Here is a 24,892-nt window from a genome sequence, read left to right on the forward strand (position 1 = left end):
GAGAAACGCTGAGCATGTTGGTGGTGTTGTGTAAGTAGTTCCTGAGAAACACTGACCTTGGGCATGTTGAGGGTGTTGTTCAAGTAGTTCCTGAGAAACACTGAGTTTGGGCATGTTGATGGTGTTGTGTAAGTAGTTCCTGAGAAACACTGAGTTTGGGCATGTTGAGAATGTTGTTCAAGCAGTTCCTGAGAAACACTGAGTTTGGGCATGTCGATGGTGTTGTGTAAGTAGTTCCTGAGAAACGCTGAGCATGTTGGTGGTGTTCAAGTCACGCTTCAAAGGTTTACACAGGAGACACGTCAACTACAGCTGAAGATAACTTTATACAAAGCATCACAGATAACGATGAACTACAACAGAGAACACTTAATTATACAAACCACCACCTACTGGGCTTGGAAAATGACATTAAACCTGGACAATATTTTTTTTCTACAATATCAAGGACACCTGCTGTTACTACACAGAAGGACAATATAACCAGAAATTAAACACAGATGGCAGATTATAAATAATTCATTTCAATAGTAGAAGCTTCTATGCAAATTACAGCAATGTCAAAGAGTATTTAGGCAAATTCATTAAACCAGTCAAAATAGTTTAATATCTGAAGCCTGGATTAATGATGATAAAGGACTTAACTTTGAATTAGATAGTTAGGAATTTCATGATATAAAGAGAAATAACAAGTGTGGAGGAGGAGTAGCTATATATATAGAAAATTACGTGAACTAAAAGATAGTAGAGAATATGACAACTGCTATTGATAACATATTAGAATGCACAACAATAGAAATCTGTAAAGAAAAAAAGAAAAATGTGCTAATTAGCTTCTTATATAGAGCATCAGGCTCCAATGTGGAAGCATTAAAGCACTGGGTGGAAGATATGTTCTTATTTTTATTGGTGGTGATTTCAACATTGACATGCTGAATCAAATAAGCACAAAGCAAATGATGAATTTATCATTAATATGTACTGTATGGGCCTGTATCCAAAAATGACCAGGCTAACATAACAGAATAACATAATAACATCCCATAGTTCCACATTAATTAACAACATATTCACAATTACATAGAAAAGAATACAGTGAGTGGAATATTGATCCCCCAACACACACACACACACACACACACACACACACACACACACACACACACACACACACACACACACACACACACACACACACACACACACACACACACACAGCTCTGTTGGCACACAGGTGATTCAGGTGATTTGGTCCCTCCGGTAAAGTAAACTGTGATGCAACAGCTTCTCCACCCTGCTCCTCCGTCACTCCAGTATAAAATGAGACATGAAACACAGCTCAGCAATCCTGCTTCTCTTTCTGTCTCTGGGTCCAGTTCACCAACTGCTGCCATGCATATCGTCAACCCTGTAAGTATTCAAAATAAGTGCATTTGCACTGCTAACTATGTAACATGATTAATATGTTTTCCTTCCATCCAGCATCATTAGTAATGTGTTTTAGAACAGCATCAAATTAATACCACTTGTCATCAATTGCTGCCAGCTTAATTTATTTATTGAATTTATTCTTACTTCCTGCTGATAAAAGCTGTATTATATTACATTAGAATATATTTCAATTTACATCATGTCGAAACCAAACAAAGACATTATGAAGTGAAAATGCTGTGTTAATGTCTTTTTCTCTGAATTATAAAAGTATGGTCTGAAGGAGAGATTGTAGCTGACCTCAGTACCATTCAGTGAAAGTACTTAGAGTGTTCATTGAATCTTCACAGACGTAAAGATCAACTTATGATTGAAGAAATATCAAATACCCTCTGAAACCTAGTCACTACCTACATTTTAACTATTTTACACAAATAATTTCCAACATTTGCAATGCTGACACAAATAGAAATGATTGCATGAGGACCCCATTATGAATCTATTGAATCTTTATCATAACAGGAACTGAACTGACAAACAAAAAGCTGCATTTTTGAAGCTGTAAAACTTTACATTTTGAGCGGCGTGCCATCGATTAGTAATCTCCATGACTACGATTTCCTGATGTGTCTAACCTACACTGCGGATGTTTATTGTTGTTGATTCCAGACTATCCCCTACCTGGGGCCGATCCCATCGATTCAGGATGAGGGTTCATGCATCTCCCTTGAGGGCTCCACTCCTGAAGATGCAAAGAGGTCAGTTTGGAAAGAAAAACAACTTCTCACTATTTGATAACTTAATGTGTTTGAAGCTTCACAGTGTATTCCCATCAGCAAGAGCTGGTACTTCTAACCTCGTTTGATGGATATTGACCAGTGACACCCCACAAGAGCTGCAGTTTTAGAGATTTTCTGATCCAGTCAATGTCAAATTCTTTTGAAATCGTCACACTTGCACTTGATTTCTCAATGTAGTGCCTCAACAGTGAAGATCAAATGATGTAAAATTCACCTGTAACAGAGGTAGCATTGACTTGACTTTAAGTGGTCATAATGTTATGGCTGATTGGTGCACATGCATGTTTTAAAGCTCCATTTAGGTTCTTTCACATCACATTCACACTACATCTCAGGCTCCTTTGTTCGGTGAGACTTTTCTCTCAAATCAAACCAAATAAAATCAAACTTTATTTATAGAGCACTTTTCATACAAAAACAAATTGCAACACAAAGTGCTTCACATAAAATAGAAAAATATAATAAAATAAAATAAAAACACACACACACACACACACACACACACACACACACACACACACACACACACACACACACACACACACACACACACACACACACACACACACACACACACACACACACACCACGAACCCCAACTGCACGTAACAAAATATATATCAATATATATCTTTTGTCCAAACCTGGCAGGTTTTACGTCAACCTCCTCTGTGGAAAGTCTGAATACGACAACATCGCCCTGCACATCAATCCTCGCTTTGACCAAGGTGCCAAAGTGGTGTTCAACACTCGCGAGAATGACGAGTGGGGCTCCGAGAAAATTGTGAACAGCATGCCTTTCTCCCAAGGCCTGGCCTTTAAGATGAAGATCATCGTCACTGCTAACCGCTTCCAGGTCAGAACAAACTCACCGTACAAACATTTTCATCTGGAACACTGAACTTCTGCTGATTTTTTTATCTTTTAGATTCATGTTACTTACAGTTCAATTGTAACAATGATTCTTAGCAATAATTCTGATGATGTTGAAAAGTCTCACTATGACCCTGACTAATTGAGCCATATTAGTAAGAAACATGCATTTGGAGGATGAGCGCTGGAGTCTGTGTGTTCAAATGGAAGAAAATGTCAAATTCTCCCTGTCAAAACAGTTTAATTGGATGGAATGCTAAGAGATAGTTGAGTATTCAATAGATATCACTCTCTCTCTACTATTTAATTATAGTTACTAGTTAGTTATTTCAACATTATTAGTTACTACTAAAAAGAGTAACTTAACCTTGCAGTTTAATCAAAGCACTTAATTCAATTTGAAAACAACCATCCCTCTCTAGAAGAGATTTTAAATTTTTCCCTTAACCCGCGTTAACATTGTATGAAATGATATTGTTGTCACATATAATTTAAGGAAGTCGTTTCCTTGCAGATTCATGTGGATGGAAGAGAATTCTACACCTTCGCCTTTCGTATGCCTGTGAATAGAGTTGCTGCATTGCAGATCGGAGGAGACGTTACCATCCACGTTATCGATGTGAATGAGGTGAGGGTTGAACTCCTCCACATGCTGCTTGCTGCTTTGCTACAAGTCAGAAATGATAGTGAGGATTTCTGTGTGTGTGCCAGGGGGCAGGAGGAGGCATGAATCAGTATCCCGGAGGAAAGGGAGCAAGTATTATAATTATTAAAAGATAAAAGCTTCAGTTTGTTTTGTTCTCACTGAGTTTGAATGTGTTGGGATTCATGGTTGGTTATTAGCATTAAATTACTGTGAATAATAGATTACTGAAAGTAATAAATCACTGGAAGTAATTTATGAAAAATGTAAATGATTACTGGAAGTAAACGGTCATTTACTCATTAACAACTCCTAAAGTAATTACTTAAAATTAATAAATGATCGAAAATCATTTACTAACGAAAAATGATTTATTTGAATACATTCATTATTTATTCATTAATAAAAGGATAAAAGGATAAAAGGATAAATAAATTGGAGATGGGGTGATAATTGTCGAAGTTGAAGGGGGCGTCACGTGACCACTGTCAATTTGTTCCCGTGGTATCCACATGTTCCTTAGTTCTCAAAGAAATGTGGTCCCCCCCCCAGATGTCTTACATTTACATCATTGCTCGTCTTACTAATCTGCTATGACAAAACATTCATGTGTCATTTTCTCTTTCTATTTGTGTTTTCAGGCCTGAACAGGAGGAAGAATGGGAGGAAACAAGGAGTAAAACAAGTCAAGACAAGACGCATGAAATGCTGTTATCACAGTACACTCAAACAAATAACTCATTGGATTAACTCAATTGTATTTTGGGCAGTTTTTCCATCCAATAAAGTTTCTTAATCCAACTCAATTTGGGTTTGTTTCTGCACAACAATCAAACTGCGCTAAATGTTTTCACATTTTCCAAAACCAAACCAATCACATATACGTAAGCTAATTTATTTGGTTTAGTGCTATTAAATTTAATTAAATAGTTTCAGTTAATAATTTGCATTGCAGTAATTGTGTAGGGATTTACTACCTCATATGGATCACTATTTATGTTATGGTTGGCTATCGATAATGATTAATAATTATCAAAGATAGTTATTAATAATGTTATTGAAATTGAATCTGATGTGTATCAGATACCTCGGAGCACCACCTGTCTAAACAGGAAATGATAGCCAATTCAGTTATATCAGTCTCATAAGATATACTAAACAGTTAATCAGGAATTTGAATTAATAGTTAAATTAATTACAATTACCAGAATTAACAGTCAAGGTTGAAGGATTTTGGAGTTCTTGACACAGAAGAGGTCGACATTTCATTCACCGTTGTGCACGTTAATAAAACATATGAAACGTATGATTCCAAAAATTATATTTATTAACAATGAAAACAAATAAAACCCAGATTCTAACTATCTATATACAGCTGGGTGTGTGTAGGTGCATGTGTGTGTGTGGAGAGAGAAAGAGAGAGAGAGAGTTGGAGGGAGTGTGTGTGTGTGTGTGAGATGGTGATGGAACTACAAAACAAGATGGCGGATCACAAGAAACTACATTCCAAATGGAGGTTGTCAGAGAACAGGAAGTCTGTCCTGAGTCTCGGCCATGTGCTGATAGCAATGGAACAATAGAAGCTAGCCATAGCGTCTGCTTCCTGTGTGTCTCTGCTAAAGGACCATTTCTAGAATGAGTTTATGTAACTGCGATTTGTCTTGTAAAACGTCAGGAGTCGTCAGATGGTGTTCAGTCACTGTGTGATGTTGTCTTTGATGTGATATGTGTAGGATTGTGAGTTAACAAGTTAGTAAAGCAAAGATTAGCATGCAGACCTTGTGTCTGTGGCAGAGCTAACGTTGGTTTACAAGTTGATAACAGTGCCTAATATCATTATCAACAGCAGAGAATCAACACATCTTCGTGAAAGTTAAACAGTTCTATCATAGCATCAGGTTTAACTAATCTCAGGTAATGCCCAGTTGTTACCACTTCCTTGAAGGAGTTCAGTTGTTGTCCTGCTGGAGGGAAGCTGGTGTCTTCTCCTGTAGTTAGCACCTCCTGCTAACTGTGGTTTGCTGGTTCTGCAGGCTGAGGAGAGGAAGATGAAGTTGATGTTTCAGGAGTCCTTCTTTGCAGCTCCTGGTTGTCCCTTTGTTCAGACTGAGGAGCTGGTCGCTCAGGTCTGTGATGGTTTTCCTGCTTGTTCAGGAAAAACACAAAGAAGTTCTGTGAGGTGTTGTTTCCCTGGTCCCGTCCTGGAGGAACCGGGTGGTTCCCTGGAGAGCAGACTCTGGGTGCTGGTCTCTGGATCAGGGGAAGGTCTGACCCTCGTGGTTGGGTCAGCAGAAAAGCTGAGGAGTGAAGGCCTCTGGTTGCAAGAGCGTCTGGTGTTAGCTGTGTGCTAACGCTGGGTGAGCTGCTCTCCAGCAACCCACCTCCTTGGAGTTTGCTTTGCAAGCGAGAATGGAGGCTGGCTGAAGCCTTTTGTTGCACGAATGTTGATTCGGAGGTGTCAAAGCCTGAGAGCTTCAACCAATCAGTGACTGGCTAATTGCATGGGGGAAGAGTCTTGTGAGCAGAAAGGGGGGAGGAAGGTCCTGCAGAAGGCCCTCCACCCCCACTGGGTGTGATGGTCAATCACATTCCTGGGTCAGAATTCATGTCATGACTGCGTCTCATGACAAATGAATATTGTCTCTAACCAAAAAATGAACAAACTTTCTGTGGTCCTGTGACATCCCAACAATTGTATCATTTTTCATTTGGTTAACCCCAAAACACATAACTGACAATGAATTTGGTTTTCTTAAATTCTAAAGAAACACGAGTGAAACTGGTTTAGTTTTTTTTTATTTAAATGTAATAAAAGCTTAACGCTTATTGTACAATGGAGGTCACATTTTAAAGAACCAACAATGTAATTAATTACATTTCAATAGCTGACAAAAACAGGAGTTTAACCTCATGCACAATCTTAGAATATTGTAATAAGTTCAAATATAAAGGGAAAAATAGATTTTTTTTTAGATGTTTTTAGATTGAATGAGGCCCTCAGTGATAAAACATTATGCTTCTTTCAAACAGCAAGTGAATAGAGACACTTATTAAGACTATGTTATTAATATACTAAACAAATACAAGCAGAAGCATCATTAGTCCCTTTTAGAAAATTCATGTGTTTCAGGGCTGGTTTACTTGAAACAACAGTTAGTCTGAGTTTAGAGAACACAAAAGGTATATCAGGTATATTTTTAAACATCACATTAATTCATCTTTCAAGGCATTTTAGAATGCTTTGAATGAAACCTCAATAAAGAAGCGTAAAATAAACTGTTTCTTTAAGCATTAGAATTTCATTCATTAATACATATGAGCATAAATATTTATAAACATTAACAAATTGAACACATTTCTGTTTTTCTGAATTTAAAAATAACCAGTGGTGGACAAAGTACTCAACTCCAGTACTTGAGTCAAAGTACTGATTACTCATGGTCAAATTTTACTCAACTACAAGTAAAGGTTGCTTGGTCAAAATTTTACTCAAGTTAAAGTACTAAAGTACCTACTTTTAGAAAGTACTTAAGTATTCAAAAGTACATTTTCTAATATCGGTGCGTTGCTATTTGTTTTCTCAGTGCTTTTACAGAACCTTGTAACTCTGAAACCAGCAACTGATGTACTGACTTACATGTAGAACCACTCTGCTACAAAAAGTCTATAGAAACATCTGTAAAAACTTCAGCATGAAAATGCATTCAAAAGCAATAAGGACATCTACTGTCATTGAATGTTTTTATTTAAAACATCCCCACCCAAAAAACAAGAGGGCCTCTTTTTTTATTCAGTCCATTACCGCAAACAAACCTGAACTCTGCTTTCAAGAACACATCAAGCTGTTGAACCACTTGGCTTCATGGCAACATGACACATGCCTTAATAAAAATCTGTAAACGACGCAGAAGATCCGTCCGGCATTTTTCCATGTCGCTGGAAAGTGATAGAAATCTCTAAAAGATGATGATGCACATGTAGTAACGCAGGAGAGGAAACAGTACTACTGATAATTGAATGTACTGCCATACTTCAACACAGCACAAGCTTACAATGCAATGAATGCTCTGCACAGATGAATTTAGCTCAATACTTGGCTCAGCAATACTTCTTTCAACAAGACAAACAACATTTTGTTGAGATTTGGCCATGGGTGTGTTGGTTCCTCAGCTGGAGGTTCTCCTACCATCTCCATTACAGAGTTTTGTTCCAATGAAGGCGGGAGAGCTGCTACACACAGCGGAGGTGGCGTATTTCCAAATCCATCCCAGGTGTGAGCGCTGACTGTGATTGGTTCTCTTCTGTGCGTGAGGAACACAGCATGTGGCCAATTACATTTAAAAAGTTAAAAACACCAACAGCTGACTTTGCTGAGCTTAAAAGGAACGAGTGACGACAAGCTTCCTTGAAATTTAGTCGAAAGTACAATAATTGGCTTTGAAATGTAGTGGAGGGAAAGTCATACGTCTTCCCGTGTCCCGACCTCTGCCTGGGCCTGGACTGCCTCCGTGAACGCCGGTCATACACTTGTTTGCCCTGACAATCCAATAAAACCTGCAAACGCCAGTCTTGTGTGTGAGTCTGCTTCTGGGTCGTCCTCAGATCCTGACAACATTTAATTACAATTTTGAGTTCAGTTCATGTACATGATTGTATGTGTTTCACCCTTTCATTCAACATTTTTTGACAATGTTGATCATTTATCTGTTTCAACCATTCGGGCTCTTCTTATAGTAGTTGTTTGTTTCCATTTTTAACATTTCTTTGATTTCAGAAATTCATTTGAGGTTTTTTTCAGCTACTTTTGCATTTTATTCCCCCCGTTTCTCAATATTTGAGCTCTTGTGCTTTTTGTTTTAAAAGCTATTTTTATAGTCCAGAGATGAGTCCTTTTGAAAATAACTCTGGGGTCTAAATAAAATAAAAATAAAATGTTTCTCACCATAAAATATATTGAAAGCTTCACGGATGCTCATACATATACTCACATACATGTACATGTCCATATATAAAGCCCTCTTGATAATCAATATAAATAATGAATGTATATTTTATGACAATATGTTTACACAAAATAACTAATGTGTTTCCAAGTATATCCACATACATACATACATACATACATACATACATACATACATACATACATACATACATGATGTAGATGACGATGTTCTAAGTGCACAAGATGTTTTATTTCTCTTATTTCTACTCAATTTGGAACATGTTGCTCTGTTCTTTCACGCAACTATTTTTCCCTGTAATTTTTTTTTTTTTTTTTAAATTAAATTGTATTACTTTGTAATTTTTTTTGATGATCTTCAAAGTAATTTTTTTTTTTTTTTATTTCATTGTATTTCAAAAATAATCATTTTCTTTCTGCCCTCAGGAAACGTGGTGAATGGCACCATCGCCAGGCAGATGGTGGACATGTTGGTGGAGTCTTCCAGCAACGTGGAGATGATCCTCAAGTTCTTCGACATGTTCCTCAAGCTGAAAGACATCGTGGCGTCGGACGCCTTCCGCGACTACGTGACCGACCCGCGCGGCCTCATCTCCAAGAAGGACTTCTCCAAGGCCATGGACAGCCAGAAGCAATACTCTCCCTCGGAGATCCAGTTCCTCCTCTCTTGCTCCGAGGCCGACGAGAACGAGATGATCAACTTTGAAGAATTCGCTGACCGTTTCCAGGAGAATAAATAAAATAAAAATTAAATGTTTCTCACCATAAAATATATTTAAAGCTTCACGGAGCCGCTACAGAAGGGCTGAAGAGCCACATGTGGCTTCAGAACTGCAGGTTACAGACCCATGACATCTCAGAGTAGGACTACAATGAATGAATGAATGAATGAATGTTAACACAGTGTGTGAGACATACATCTCATCTACTTCCTTTTATCAATGCCACAGTGGCTCGTGTTCATTCTCATAGGTTTTTTTTTTTAAACACGGAAATGTGAATAACTGCAGAACAATATTTAACCTTCCTACATCTGTTCATTAAATTTACATCACATTTCCCCTCGGCCTCGATTAGAGAAGTCGAATCAATCCACCGAAGGCAAATAGAAATGCGAGCAGCACTTGTCTTGCTCTGAGGAAACTTTGTGTAACTTTATAGTTACAGACGTGATGAAAGGAGGTTGCAGGTTGATCCTCTGGAGAGCAAACACACACTGGGAGGGTTTATAGACAAACACACGGCAGAACTCTGAGAGCAAAAGCTGTTAAGGTGAAACTTGGATGTTTCCAGTTCTCAAGAATGCAATTTTTTTCATTTGATTTCGATAAAACTGGGCCAAACCCAACATGAAGTCTGCAGACAGATGGCCAAGAGTAGATTTGATTATTTAAATAATAGCTCAATTATACATTAATGTAAAGGCCATGTCCTTGGTTCAGCTTCTGGCTTTGGGACATTTCTGGAGAGTTTGAATATTTTCCCTCCATTACTGTGTGAGCTAGGTTTTTCAGGTGAAACAATGAATTCCCCTGAGGGGAACCACATGTAAAATAATGAAGACTGTGACGGGCCTCAGTACGAATTAATGTCTTTATAAAAGCAGACATGTAACATACTGACGTGCATCTGTTAACTCTTTGTATTTCTTTGCATGTGTCATACTTGTGAAAATGATGAGCCACTCATCTCCCATCCAACATATTTATTTTCTGCTCGTATCACTGTAAAACAGAAAAACATCGGTCAACCGGAGCACGCTCGGTGTGATTCCTACTCCACCGCATCCTGTACTGACTTCCGCTCCAGCGGTCAGACACTGATGTGCACCGAGTGCCCTCTGCTGGTGAAACCTATATTAACTACTATTGACCGCTAGTGCCACAGATTGAAATTACATTCATAAACATCAAGTGACCTTAGGAATAAAATGGGGGTGGGAAACTATTTCCAATCATGAACTTACTCATAGTGCCACACATGTTTTGTCGGATCATGACTCAAACTAATCTTTCAAACACAGTGAACCCACATAAATGGAAGTTTGCATGTTCTTATGTGTGCACGGTTCTCTCATATCTTGCCAGTGTGAAAACATGACTTTTAAGTGAATTGGTAACCCTAAAGTATCTGTAGACACTAATGTGGCCGTCTGTTCCGCTGCATTTGCTTTATGATGGACCGTCAACCAGTTCAGGGTTTAAATTGATTTTTACACATCGTCCAACTGCTCCCCACAGACTGTCAGTGGATAAACATCACATACAATAAAGGAAGCACATTGGAAATTTCCTGAAAATAATCTGTTTAATCAGTATTTAGACACAGAGTTCAGTCAGAGGACACTCAGTCAAGTGGAAAGTAGTGATCTCCATCAGCTCCATACCGTCAACACACTCCAGAGTCATCACACGATGGAGGATCTGCTCTGAAAGAAGCGTAATGACAGAGAACTGAGTCTGAGATCAACGCATCGCACATGATTTCCTGGATTGAGAAAATAAACTTGTATGCAGAATTCCTAAAAATATCTGTGTAGGCCTGGCGTGTGTACTCCATGGCCTTGAGGCCTCGTGTTGAGCCGTGTTCATTGTGTGAACCATAGGGGTGAACTCGGGGAGAGAGAAAAAAAGAACGGCTCCCAACCAAACGCGACTCGGTTCCCATCGTTCATGTTAATATCCGGTCAAAAGATCCTGTTCGTTCGTGAGTTTTTTCTTTCAATAATAAGATGGTAGTGGACCCTCATTGCATGTTGAATGTGTTCGTGAAGAAGTAAGTCATTAATTTATGGAGCATTATTACCATCGGTTACTGATTTGTATATTCTTCATTTGTTACACAAAGCCATTCATTCATCCATTCATTCATCAGTCATTCTACATTCATTCGTCATTCATCGTTCATTCATTCATCATTTGTTGAAATCCACGTGCTGTACTGCCGACCGACTCTATTAAAGAGGATAAAGTCAACACTCAGGGTCCGTCTCTACTCTCTGACCGGAGTCGTCGTCGAGGATAAAGTGGTCCCAGCATCGTCTTCAGTTACAACCACATGATCAGCAAAACTAACATTCATGCAGAATACTGAAATAAATCTTTAATATTCAGCTTTTACCTTACACCCTCTGTTGTTGCTCCACACTTCAGTTTAGCAGAGAGCACAGCCATTTTATCCACAGGGCCTGGATGATTGCTTCAACACAAGTTCAAACCAACATAGTTTAGAGAACATCATGAATGTGTGACAGGAAAATATGCTTTTTACTTTACTTACTAAAGTACTGTACTAGACTTCATCTATAAATCATTGTCAATATTGTGCAGACATGAACAGTAAAGCAACACGGTGGATGATGAAGTTGCTCCAGCAACATGGTGGTTGATAAAGTTTCTCCATCAACATGGTGGTAGATAAAGTTGCTCCAGCAACACGGTAGTTGATAAAGTTGCTCCAGCAACATGGTGGTTGATAAAGTTGCTCCACCAACACGGTGGTTGATTAAGTTGCTCCAGCAACATGGTGGTTGATAAAGTTGCTCCAGCAACACGGTGGTTGATAAAGTTGCTCCACCAACACGGTGGTTGATTAAGTTGCTCCAGCAACATGGTGGTTGATAAAGTTGCTCCAGCAACATGGTGGTTGATAAAGTTGCTCCACCAACACGGTGGTTGATTAAGTTGCTCCAGCAACACGGTGGTTGATAAAGTTGCTCCAGCAACATGGTGGTAGATAAAGTTGCTCCAGCAACATGGTGGTAGATAAAGTTGCTCCAGCAACATGGTGGTAGGTAAAGTTGCTCCAGCAACATGGTGGTAGATAAAGTTGCTCCAGCAACATGGTGGTTGATAAAGTTGCTCCAGCAACATGGTGGTAGATAAAGTTGCTCCAGCAACATGGTGGTAGATAAAGTTGCTCCAGCAACATGGTGGTTGATAAAGTTGCTCCAGCAACATGGTGGTAGATAAAGTTGCTCCAGCAACATGGTGGTTGATAAAGTTGCTCCAGCCACTATGATGCACCAACTCCACAAGACTCGAATCTTTCAGCACCACCTGGAATTAAAAGGTCACAGTTTATACTTATTAATCTCAGCTTGTTTCATTGTTGACTCATTCTTTTAGAACGTAATCGGGGGGTTCCCGTCCTGCTGGGGCCACCTGATGTTCTCCATGGTTCTGAGAGCCCTGCTGTCAAAGCCATCGATTGTTGCGGACAGAGTTTTGTTTAAAGGCCAAGTCTCTGAGCCATAAAGCGGGATGGAGAGAACTGCAGGCGGGGCTTCACTGCCCCTTTTATTGTGATTGCTTCATGTTTGTCTGTGCTTTCCAAAGTAAAAGCACATTAATTCAACCACTGGGACCTCCTGTCTGAGCTGTCAACAAACTGCAACTGTTTGGTTGTGGATCACTGTGATACAGACATGCTCATATTCTTGTGACCAACTCCAACTTTCGTTGGATATTAAACGCACGAACGGAGTTACAACAAATGATCGCCAGGTGGCACTGTGGGGATAAGCTTGTTCTTTGCAGCCTTGATTTAATTAATGTTGCCGTGTAAAAAGAGATACAGCAAACACACGAGTTGGAGATCGTCTTTTTATGATCAATGATCAAATATATATGATCAATGTTAAAATATATATATAAATATATAACTTTTATATAACTTTTAGTTATATATTTAACTTATATATGTACACATATACACATATATATATATATATATATATATATATATATATATATATATATATATATATATATATATATATATATATATATACACACACACACACACGCACACACACAGCTCCCCTCCATATTTCGCATCCAGTCTTTCAGTTTTAGTTCATCTCCCTCTTTCCCAACTGTAAGGATCATTAAGCATCGTCGGCCAGGGCTGCACACCTGAATGCTCCGTGTTTCACCTGCGCAGACATTCACACATCCTCCCACACGTGACTCTTACCGGCGTCATGACGCCTCGAAGCAGTGAGCAGGGAGACAGAGCAGGAGACAGAGCAGGTAGACAGAGCAGGGAGACAGAGCAGGGAGACAGAGCAGGTAGACAGAGCAGGGAGACAGAGCAGGAGACAGAGCAGGTAGACAGAGCAGGGAGACAGAGCAGGGAGACAGAGCAGGTAGACAGAGCAGGGAGACAGAGCAGGTAGACAGAGCAGGGAGACAGAGCAGGGAGACAGAGCAGGTAGACAGAGCAGGGAGACAGAGCAGGAAGACAGAGCAGGTAGACAGAGCAGGGAGACAGAGCAGGAGACAGAGCAGGTAGACAGAGCAGGGAGACAGAGCAAGGAGACAGAGCAGGTAGACAGAGCAGGGAGACAGAGCAGGTAGACAGAGCAGGGAGACAGAGCAGGAGACAGAGCAGGTAGACAGAGCAGGGAGACAGAGCAGGTAGACAGAGCAGGGAGACAGAGCAGGGAGACAGAGCAGGAAGACAGAGCAGGTAGACAGAGCAGGGAGACAGAGCAGGAAGACAGAGCAGGGAGACAGAGCAGGGTAACTCCGTGGTTATGTGGCGCACCAGCGGGTTGCAGATCGTGTGATCTTATGAGATCCCAACTCGTCCATCCCAACCAGTAGATGGCGTTTGAAGAGCTCTGCGGAGACGAGAGGGACGTCATGCAGGCGCAGCTTCAGAAATAAAACAACACTAATAGAAACATAGAGGGGGTGTTTATTTCCTCACAAAACTCAAGATTTGGCATTCTTCATGGACGCAGACGGTCTTGAAACAGGAAAACCACTACAACAGAAACAGTCATGCCCAGATACATGGGGAGAAAAACTAAAGCTGCACAAATGATCATTCTTTGTGCAAAACCAGCACTGATGCAGCGCAAACGATTAACACCATTTTTTGTTCAATTGGGCCATTGTGGGGTGCTGCGTGATGTCATCAACTTACAATAAATGTTATATATTAAAAACCAAAGCAGCACAAATTATATATTTTTTTCCAGCACAAACCAGCACTAACTCAGCACCAACAATTGAGACATTTCTTGTTCAATTTGTAGAATGTGGGGTCTGAGTGACGTCATCACTGTATAATAAACTGTTATATCTCAAAAAACAAAGCTGCACAAACAGTCACTCTTTCAGCACAAACCAGCACTAATGCAGCACGAATGATTAACACATTTTTGCTCATTTTGGACATTGTGGAGGACTGAGTGACATCATCACCTCATGAGAAAATATTATATATTGATATAGTATTGAAAAAGGTCCCTGGAGCAGGTCCGCTATCGTATCATTGATCTTGCTGTTAAATTAGCCGCCATCATTCCAGAGTAGTAGATAACAGCAGTGCGTCATCGCCACCTGCCCATGGGCCAAACAGTCAAGCTTCTTTCAATGACGACACCAAAACCAGCGCTAGAAACTCCATTTGCCCAATGGTGTTCTGTCAATAACACATCAAAATCAGATTGGCTGATGATACTGGCACTCAACATAAAGTTGCTAAAGTCACTAATTGATTCCAGACACAGATTTCAGAATCACTTCTTAATTATAAAAAAAAAAAAAAGAACAATTACTGCACACTACTTCTACAACCATGAAGGAGCAATTGGTATGGATGAACCGAAATTATGTTGAGAAGAAATGTTTGTTTTGTTGCTGAAAGCAGAAAATGTGTCATTTGTTTCTTGCAGGAGTTGGATAGACAGCGGGCCTATTTATTTTGAGAAGCAGTGAAGCAGCCTGCTGGAATCAGTTCTGCCGTCCTCGGGTGTAGGTGAGGTGACGAGAAGATCATCGGCGTACTGAATGAGTGTTCTTCCTTTCGGGAGGCACAGTTCTTCGAGGTCACGCTTAACCGTTGCTGCATACACCCCTGGACTCTCCACAAAGCCCTGTACCAGCCTAGTCCACGTATACTGTTTACCCTTATAAGTGAATGCAAACAGATACTGACTATCTGGGTGCAATGGAATGGAAAAGAATGCTGAGCACAAGCCCACGACTGTGTGGCACGGGCACACACGTTCAGTCTGACAAACCTTTTGTGCGCATGGACTGAGTGCCTGTGTTTATCTGTCCTCAGTGTAGCCCTGCTTGAACTGCACCATCAACATGGCTAAGCTCTGTTTTTCTTAGGAACTGCTTAAACAAAATCATCAATGTGCCCAAGCTCCGTGTTTCTCAGGAACTACTTGAACAACACCCTCAACATGTCCATGCACATGTGTTTCTCAATAACTGCCTGAACAACATTCTCAACATGCAAATCATAGAAATAAAACAAGACATTGAGAAAATATAAAAAGCATTTAAAAGATAAAAGGCAATTAAAACAGTCAAGCAGACCTCAGGTGTTCAACAAGTTTGTTCCACAAGTGAGAAGCAGATAAACTCAAAGGTGCTTCACTTTGTTTGGTTCTGGTTCTGGAACACACAGTAGACCTGTCCCAGAACACCCAAGAAGTCTGAATGCTTCATCCTCCAAGACCATTCAACGCTTTGTAGAGCAGCAGGAATATTCTAAAATCCATCCCTTGACTCACAGGAAGCCAGTGTGGTGTTTGTAGGACCGGTGTGATCTGGTCCAGTTTCTTGGAGTTTGTAAGAACTTTGGCAGCAACATTCTGGATCAGCTGAAGCAGGTTGATGCTGAAGTAAAATTGTGTTTAAATAATGTTGAAATTAGTAATAATCAGCAGAGTGTGGTGGTTTTCAGTCAGGGCCAACAGTAACAAAATACAACCCACCTCGCTGTATCTGAGTACTGTATCTATCAGGTACTTTGTGCTGGGTGATGGAGGAAGTACTGTATCCATCAGGTACTTTCTGCTGGGTGATGGAGGAAGTACTGTATCTATCAGGTACTTTCTGCTGGGTGATGGAGGAAGTACTGTATCTATCAGGTACTTTCTGCTGGGTGATGGAGGAAGTACTGTATCTATCAGGTACTTTCTGCTGGGTGATGGAGGAAGTACTGTATCTATCAGGTACTTTCTGCTGGGTGATGGAGGAAGTACTGTATCTATCAGGTACTTTCTGCTGGGTGATGGAGGAAGTACTGTATTCTGCTGGGTGATGGAGGAAGTACTGTATCCATCAGGTACTTTCTGCTGGGTGATGGAGGAAGTACTGTATCCATCAGGTACTTTCTGCTGGGTGATGGAGGAAGTACTGTATCCATCAGGTACTTTCTGCTGGGTGATGGAGGAAGTACTGTATTCTGCTGGGTGATGGAGGAAGTACTGTATCTATCAGGTACTTTGTGCTGGGTGATGGAGGAAGTACTGTATCCATCAGGTACTTTGTGCTGGGTGATGGAGGGAGTACTTTACACATGCCTGCTTTATCTCAATAATCACAATCATGAACACTAAGGCGACACAATACATTCTACTACTACTGCTCCTGAAGTATGACCTGCAGGCCTCAGAGTAGGACTACATCTAGACAGGAAGCTCTCCTTGTGTAGTCATGTTCTATAGAATAGAATAGAATAGAATATAATAGAATAGAATAGAATAGAATAGAATAGAATAGAATAGAATAGAATAAAAATGTATTTATATAGCACCTTTCCCAGAAATGAGCCACAAGGTGATTAACAGCACTTAAAAACAGAAAAGAAGAAGAAAAAATATGTAAATAGTTAAAAATAAGTAAAACAGAGATATGATTATTAAAGGTATAGAGTACACAGTTCTACAAAAGAGTAAGAACGAGCAGCTACGGGTCAAAGGCCTGCCTGAATAAAAATGTTTTTAACAGCTTCATGAAGGAGCCACAAGAATCGACATATCTTAGCTGAAGTAGAAAACTTTCCACAGCTTTGGTGCTGCAGCTTCAAATGCACAATGACCACGGGATTTGAGCTTAGTGTGTGGGACCGGGAGCAACATTTGGTGGCCAGACCTCAGTGCTCTTTTTGGGGAATATGGGTGAAGGAGGTTGGAAACATGTTATTCATCTTTTGCAACACTGCTCTCCTTAAAAAGAATTAATTACAATGAGAGGTACCAGATACAAAAAGAACTGATACAATATTACAAACAAAATACTATTGAGAACACCTGAATGGACCATCAAGCTAAGCTCACCTGTTATTTTAACTACTGTTTCCTTTAGGTGCAGATTTAAGAGTTACATCAAACATGTATGACCTGAGTTAAGTCCCCAGGAACACTGGGTCATTAAAGCAACAGGCTTGTAACTGTTGTATCTGGCTTCACCATGTCATCAAACTGTGGGGCTTCTCAGCTTTCTTCGTTGATCAGTAGCACAGTTCTTTTTTAATTTCTCAATGTCTTGTTTTATTTCTATGAGTTACATGTTGACAATGTTGTAAAAGCAGTTCCTGAGAAACACTGAGTTTGGGCATGTTGAGACTGTTCTTCAAGTAGTTCCTGAGAAACACTGACCTTGGGCATGTTGAGGGTGTTGTGTAAGTAGTTCCTGAGAAACACTGAGTTTGGGCATGTTGAGACTGTTCTTCAAGCAGTTCCTGAGAAACACTGACCTTGGGCATGTTGAGGGTGTTGTGTAAGTAGTTCCTGAGAAACGCTGAGCATGTTGGTGGTGTTCAAGTCACGCTTCAAAGGTTTACACAGGAGACACGTCAACTACAGATGAAGATAACTTTATACAAAGGATCACAGATAACGATGAACTACAACAGAGAACACTTAATTATACAAACCACCACCTACTGGGCTTGGAAAATGACGTTAAATCCGGACAATAATTTTTTTCTACAATATCAAGGACACCTGCTGTTACTACACAGAAGGACAATATAACCAGAAATTAAACACAGATGGCAGATTATAAATAATTCATTTCAATAGTAGAAGCCTCTATGCAAACTACAGCAATGTCAAAGAGTATTTAGGCAAATTCATTAAACCAGTCAAAATAGTTTAATATCTGAAGCCTGGATTAATGATGATAAAGGACTTTCATTTGAATTAGATAGGAATTTCATGATATAAAGAGAAAGAACAAGTGTGGAGGAGGAGTAGCTATATATATAGAAAATTACGTGAACTATAAGATATTAGAGAATATGACAACTGCTATTGATAACATATTAGAATGCACAACAATAGAAATCTGTAAAGAAAAAAAGAAAAATGTGCTAATTAGCTTCTTATATAGAGCATCAGGCTCCAATGTGGAAGCATTAAAGCACTGGGTGGAAGATATGTTCTTATTTTTATTGGTGGTGATTTCAACATTGACATGCTGAATCCAAATAAGCACAAAGCAAATGATGAATTTATCATTAATTGTACTGTATGGGCCAGTATCCAAAAATGACCAGGCTAACATAACAAAATAACATAATAACATCCCATAGTTCCACGTTAATTAACAACATATTCACAATTACATAGAAAATAATACAGTGAGTGGAATATTGATCCCTCAACACACACACACACACACACACACACACACACACACACACACACACACACACACACACACACACACACACACACACACACACACACACACACACACACACACAGCTCTGTTGGCACACAGGTGATTCAGGTGATTTGGCCCCTCCGGTAAAGTAAACTGTGATGCAACAGGTTCTCCACCCTGCTCCTCCGTCACTCCAGTATAAAATGAGACATGAAACACAGCTCAGCAGTCCTGCTTCTCTTTCTGTCTCTGGGTCCAGTTCACCAACTGCTGCCATGCATATCATCAACCCTGTAAGTATTCCAAATAAGTGCATTTGCACTGCTAACTATGTAACATGATTAATATGTTTTCCTTCCATCCAGCATCATTAGTAATGTGTTTTAGAACAGCATCAAATTAATACCACTTGTCATCAATTGCTGCCAGCTTAATTTATTTATTGAATTTATTCTTACTTCCTGCTGATAAAAGATGTATTATATTACATTAGAATATATTTCAATTTACATCATGTCGAAACCAAACAAAGACATTATGAAGTGAAAATGCTGTGTTAATGTCTTTTTCTCTGAATTATAAAAGTATGGTCTGAAGGAGAGATTGTAGCTGACCTCAGTACCATTCAGTGAAAGTACTTAGAGTGTTCATTGAATCTTCACAGACGTAAAGATCAACTTATGATTGAAGAAATATCAAATACCCTCTGAAACCTAGTCACTACCTACATTTTAACTATTTTACACAAATAATTTCCAACATTTGCAATGCTGACACAAATAGAAATGATTGCATGAGGACCCCATTATGAATCTATTGAATCTTTATCATAACAGGAACTGAACTGACAAACAAAAAGCTGCATTTTTGAAGCTGTAAAACTTTACATTTTGAGCGGCGTGCCATCGATTAGTAATCTCCATGACTACGATTTCCTGATGTGTCTAACCTACACTGCGGATGTTTATTGTTGTTGATTCCAGACTATCCCCTACCTGGGGCCGATCCCATCGATTCAGGATGAGGGTTCATGCATCTCCCTTGAGGGCTCCACTCCTGAAGATGCAAAGAGGTCAGTTTGGAAAGAAAAACAACTTCTCACTATTTGATAACTTAATGTGTTTGAAGCTTCACAGTGTATTCCCATCAGCAAGAGCTGGTACTTCTAACCTCGTTTGATGGATATTGACCAGTGACACCCCACAAGAGCTGCAGTTTTAGAGATTTTCTGATCCAGTCAATGTCAAATTCTTTTGAAATCGTCACACTTGCACTTGATTTCTCAATGTAGTGCCTCAACAGTGAAGATCAAATGATGTAAAATTCACCTGTAACAGAGGTAGCATTGACTTGACTTTAAGTGGTCATAATGTTATGGCTGATTGGTGCACATGCATGTTTTAAAGCTCCATTTAGGTTCTTTCACATCACATTCACACTACATCTCAGGCTCCTTTGTTCGGTGAGACTTTTCTCTCAAATCAAACCAAATAAAATCAAACTTTATTTATAGAGCACTTTTCATACAAAAACAAATTGCAACACAAAGTGCTTCACATAAAATAGAAAAATATAATAAAATAAAATAAAAACACACACACACACACACACACACACACACACACACACACACACCACGAACCCCAACTGCACGTAACAAAATATATATCAATATATATCTTTTGTCCAAACCTGGCAGGTTTTACGTCAACCTCCTCTGTGGAAAGTCTGAATACGACAACATCGCCCTGCACATCAATCCTCGCTTTGACCAAGGTGCCAAAGTGGTGTTCAACACTCGCGAGAATGACGAGTGGGGCTCCGAGAAAATTGTGAACAGCATGCCGTTCTCCCAAGGCCTGGCCTTTAAGATGAAGATCATCGTCACTGCTAACCGCTTCCAGGTCAGAACAAACTCACCGTACAAACATTTTCATCTGGAACACTGAACTTCTGCTGATTTTTTTATCTTTTAGATTCATGTTACTTACAGTTCAATTGTAACAATGATTCTTAGCAATAATTCTGATGATGTTGAAAAGTCTCACTATGACCCTGACTAATTGAGCCATATTAGTAAGAAACATGCATTTGGAGGATGAGCGCTGGAGTCTGTGTGTTCAAATGGAAGAAAATGTCAAATTCTCCCTGTCAAAACAGTTTAATTGGATGGAATGCTAAGAGATAGTTGAGTATTCAATAGATATCACTCTCTCTCTACTATTTAATTATAGTTACTAGTTAGTTATTTCAACATTATTAGTTACTACTAAAAAGAGTAACTTAACCTTGCAGTTTAATCAAAGCACTTAATTCAATTTGAAAACAACCATCCCTCTCTAGAAGAGATTTTAAATTTTTCCCTTAACCCGCGTTAACATTGTATGAAATGATATTGTTGTCACATATAATTTAAGGAAGTCGTTTCCTTGCAGATTCATGTGGATGGAAGAGAATTCTACACCTTCGCCTTTCGTATGCCTGTGAATAGAGTTGCTGCATTGCAGATCGGAGGAGACGTTACCATCCACGTTATCGATGTGAATGAGGTGAGGGTTGAACTCCTCCACATGCTGCTTGCTGCTTTGCTACAAGTCAGAAATGATAGTGAGGATTTCTGTGTGTGTGCCAGGGGGCAGGAGGAGGCATGAATCAGTATCCCGGAGGAAAGGGAGCAAGTATTATAATTATTAAAAGATAAAAGCTTCAGTTTGTTTTGTTCTCACTGAGTTTGAATGTGTTGGGATTCATGGTTGGTTATTAGCATTAAATTACTGTGAATAATAGATTACTGAAAGTAATAAATCACTGGAAGTAATTTATGAAAAATGTAAATGATTACTGGAAGTAAACGGTCATTTACTCATTAACAACTCCTAAAGTAATTACTTAAAATTAATAAATGATCGAAAATCATTTACTAACGAAAAATGATTTATTTGAATACATTCATTATTTATTCATTAATAAAAGGATAAAAGGATAAAAGGAAAAATAAATTGGAGATGGGGTGATAATTGTCGAAGTTGAAGGGGGCGTCACGTGACCACTGTCAATTTGTTCCCGTGGTATCCACATGTTCCTTAGTTCTCAAAGAAATGTGGTCCCCCCCCCCAGATGTCTTACATTTACATCATTGCTCGTCTTACTAATCTGCTATGACAAAACATTCATGTGTCATTTTCTCTTTCTATTTGTGTTTTCAGGCCTGAACAGGAGGAAGAATGGGAGGAAACAAGGAGTAAAACAAGTCAAGACAAGACGCATGAAATGCTGTTATCACAGTACACTCAAACAAATAACTCATTGGATTAACTCAATTGTATTTGGGGCAGTTTTTCCATCCAATAAAGTTTCTTAATCCAACTCAATTTGGGTTTGTTTCTGCACAACAATCGAACTGCGCTAAATGTTTTCACATTTTCCAAAACCAAACCAATCACATATACGTAAGCTAATTTATTTGGTTTAGTGCTATTAAATTTAATTAAATAGTTTCAGTTAATAATTTGCATTGCAGTAATTGTGTAGGGATTTACTACCTCATATGGATCACTATTTATGTTATGGTTGGCTATCAATAATGATTAATAATTATCAAAGATAGTTATTAATAATGTTATTGAAATTGAATCTGATGTGTATCAGATACCTCGGAGCACCACCTGTCTAAACAGGAAATGATAGCCAATTCAGTTATATCAGTCTCATAAGATATACTAAACAGTTAATCAGGAATTTGAATTAATAGTTAAATTAATTACAATTACCAGAATTAACAGTCAAGGTTGAAGGATTTTGGAGTTCTTGACACAGAAGAGGTCGACATTTCATTCACCGTTGTGCACGTTAATAAAACATATGAAACGTATGATTCCAAAAATTATATTTATTAACAATGAAAACAAATAAAACACAGATTCTAACTACCTATATACAGCTGGGTGTGTGTAGGTGCATGTGTGTGTGTGGAGAGAGAAAGAGAGAGAGAGAGTTGGAGGGAGTGTGTGTGTGTGAGAGACGGTGATGGAACTACAAAACAAGATGGCGGATCACAAGAAACTACATTCCAAATGGAGGTTGTCAGAGAACAGGAAGTCTGTCCTGAGTCTCGGCCATGTGCTGATAGCAATGGAACAATAGAAGCTAGCCATAGCGTCTGCTTCCTGTGTGTCTCTGCTAAAGGACCATTTCTAGAATGAGTTTATGTGAATGCGATTTGTCTTGTAAAACGTCAGGAGTCGTCAGATGGTGTTCAGTTACTGTGTGATGTTGTCTTTGATGTGATATGTGTAGGATTGTGAGTTAACAAGTTAGTAAAGCAAAGATTAGCATGCAGACCCTGTGTCTGTGGCAGAGCTAACGTTGGTTTACAAGTTGATAACAGTGCCTAATATCATTATCAACAGCAGAGAATCAACACATCTTCGTGAAAGTTAAACAGTTCTATCATAGCATCAGGTTTAACTAATCTCAGGTAATGCCCAGTTGTTACCACTTCCTTGAAGGAGTTCAGTTGTTGTCCTGCTGGAGGGAAGCTGGTGTCTTCTCCTGTAGTTAGCACCTCCTGCTAACTGTGGTTTGCTGGTTCTGCAGGCTGAGGAGAGGAAGATGAAGTTGATGTTTCAGGAGCTGTCCTTCTTTGCAGCTCCTGGTTGTCCCTTTGTTCAGACTGAGGAGCTGGTCGCTCAGGTCTGTGATGGTTTTCCTGCTTGTTCAGGAAAAACACAAAGAAGTTCTGTGAGGTGTTGTTTCCCTGGTCCCGTCCTGGAGGAACCGGGTGGTTCCCTGGAGAGCAGACTCTGGGTGCTGGTCTCTGGATCAGGGGAAGGTCTGACCCTCGTGGTTGGGTCAGCAGAAAAGTTGAGGAGTGAAGGCCTCTGGTTGCAAGAGCGTCTGGTGTTAGCTGTGTGCTAACGCTGGGTGAGCTGCTCTCCAGCAACCCACCTCCTTGGAGTTTGCTTTGCAAGCGAGAATGGAGGCTGGCTGAAGCCTTTTGTTGCACGAATGTTGATTCGGAGGTGTCAAAGCCTGAGAGCTTCAACCAATCAGTGACTGGCTAATTGCATGGGGGAAGAGTCTTGTGAGCAGAAAGGGGGGAGGAAGGTCCTGCAGAAGGCCCTCCACCCCCACTGGGTGTGATGGTCAATCACATTCCTGGGTCAGAATTCATGTCATGACTGCGTCTCATGACAAATGAATATTGTCTCTAACCAAAAAATGAACAAACTTTCTGTGGTCCTGTGACATCCCAACAATTGTATCATTGTTCATTTGGTTAACCCCAAAACACATAACTGACAATGATTTTGGTTTTCTTAAATTCTAAAGAAACACGAGTGAAACTGGTTTAGTTTTTTTTATTTAAATGTAATAAAAGCTTAACGCTTATTGTACAATGGAGGTCACATTTTAAAGAACCAACAATGTAATTAATTACATTTCAATAGCTGACAAAAACAGGAGTTTAACCTCATGCACAATCTTAGAATATTGTAATAAGTTCAAATATAAAGGGAAAAATAGATTTTTTTTTAGATGTTTTTAGATTGAATGAGGCCCTCAGTGATAAAACATTATGCTTCTTTCAAACAGCAAGTGAATAGAGACACTTATTAAGACTATGTTATTAATATACTAAACAAATACAAGCAGAAGCTTCATTAGTCCCTTTTAGAAAATTCATGTGTTTCAGGGCTGGTTTACGTGAAACAACAGTTAGTCTGAGTTTAGAGAAAACAAAAGGTATATCAGGTAT

The 24,892-nt window shown here is 39.4% G+C and overlaps 2 protein-coding genes across 2 annotated transcripts; both read left to right on the plus strand.

The window, feature by feature from the left end:
* The first annotated feature begins 1,362 nt into the window (after positions 1-1,362).
* Positions 1,363-4,548, plus strand: LOC308140219 (galectin-4-like). The gene is made up of 5 exons (XM_080509904.1): positions 1,363-1,410; positions 2,101-2,189; positions 2,883-3,087; positions 3,619-3,732; positions 4,389-4,548. The coding sequence occupies exons 1-5, from the start codon at positions 1,393-1,395 to the stop codon at positions 4,392-4,394; spliced, it is 432 nt and encodes a 143-aa protein (XP_080366030.1). The 5' UTR covers positions 1,363-1,392; the 3' UTR covers positions 4,395-4,548.
* A 14,803-nt stretch (positions 4,549-19,351) lies between these two features.
* Positions 19,352-22,476, plus strand: LOC308142313 (galectin-4-like). Its single transcript, XM_080512661.1, has 5 exons — positions 19,352-19,427; positions 20,118-20,206; positions 20,834-21,038; positions 21,570-21,683; positions 22,341-22,476. Exons 1-5 carry the CDS (start codon positions 19,410-19,412, stop codon positions 22,344-22,346), a joined length of 432 nt encoding a protein of 143 aa, XP_080368787.1. The 5' UTR covers positions 19,352-19,409; the 3' UTR covers positions 22,347-22,476.
* Positions 22,477-24,892: the final 2,416 nt, after the last annotated feature.

This window comes from Blennius ocellaris (genome assembly GCF_963422515.1).
Source record: "Blennius ocellaris genome assembly, chromosome: 2".
NCBI classification, from domain to species: domain Eukaryota; kingdom Metazoa; phylum Chordata; class Actinopteri; order Blenniiformes; family Blenniidae; genus Blennius; species Blennius ocellaris.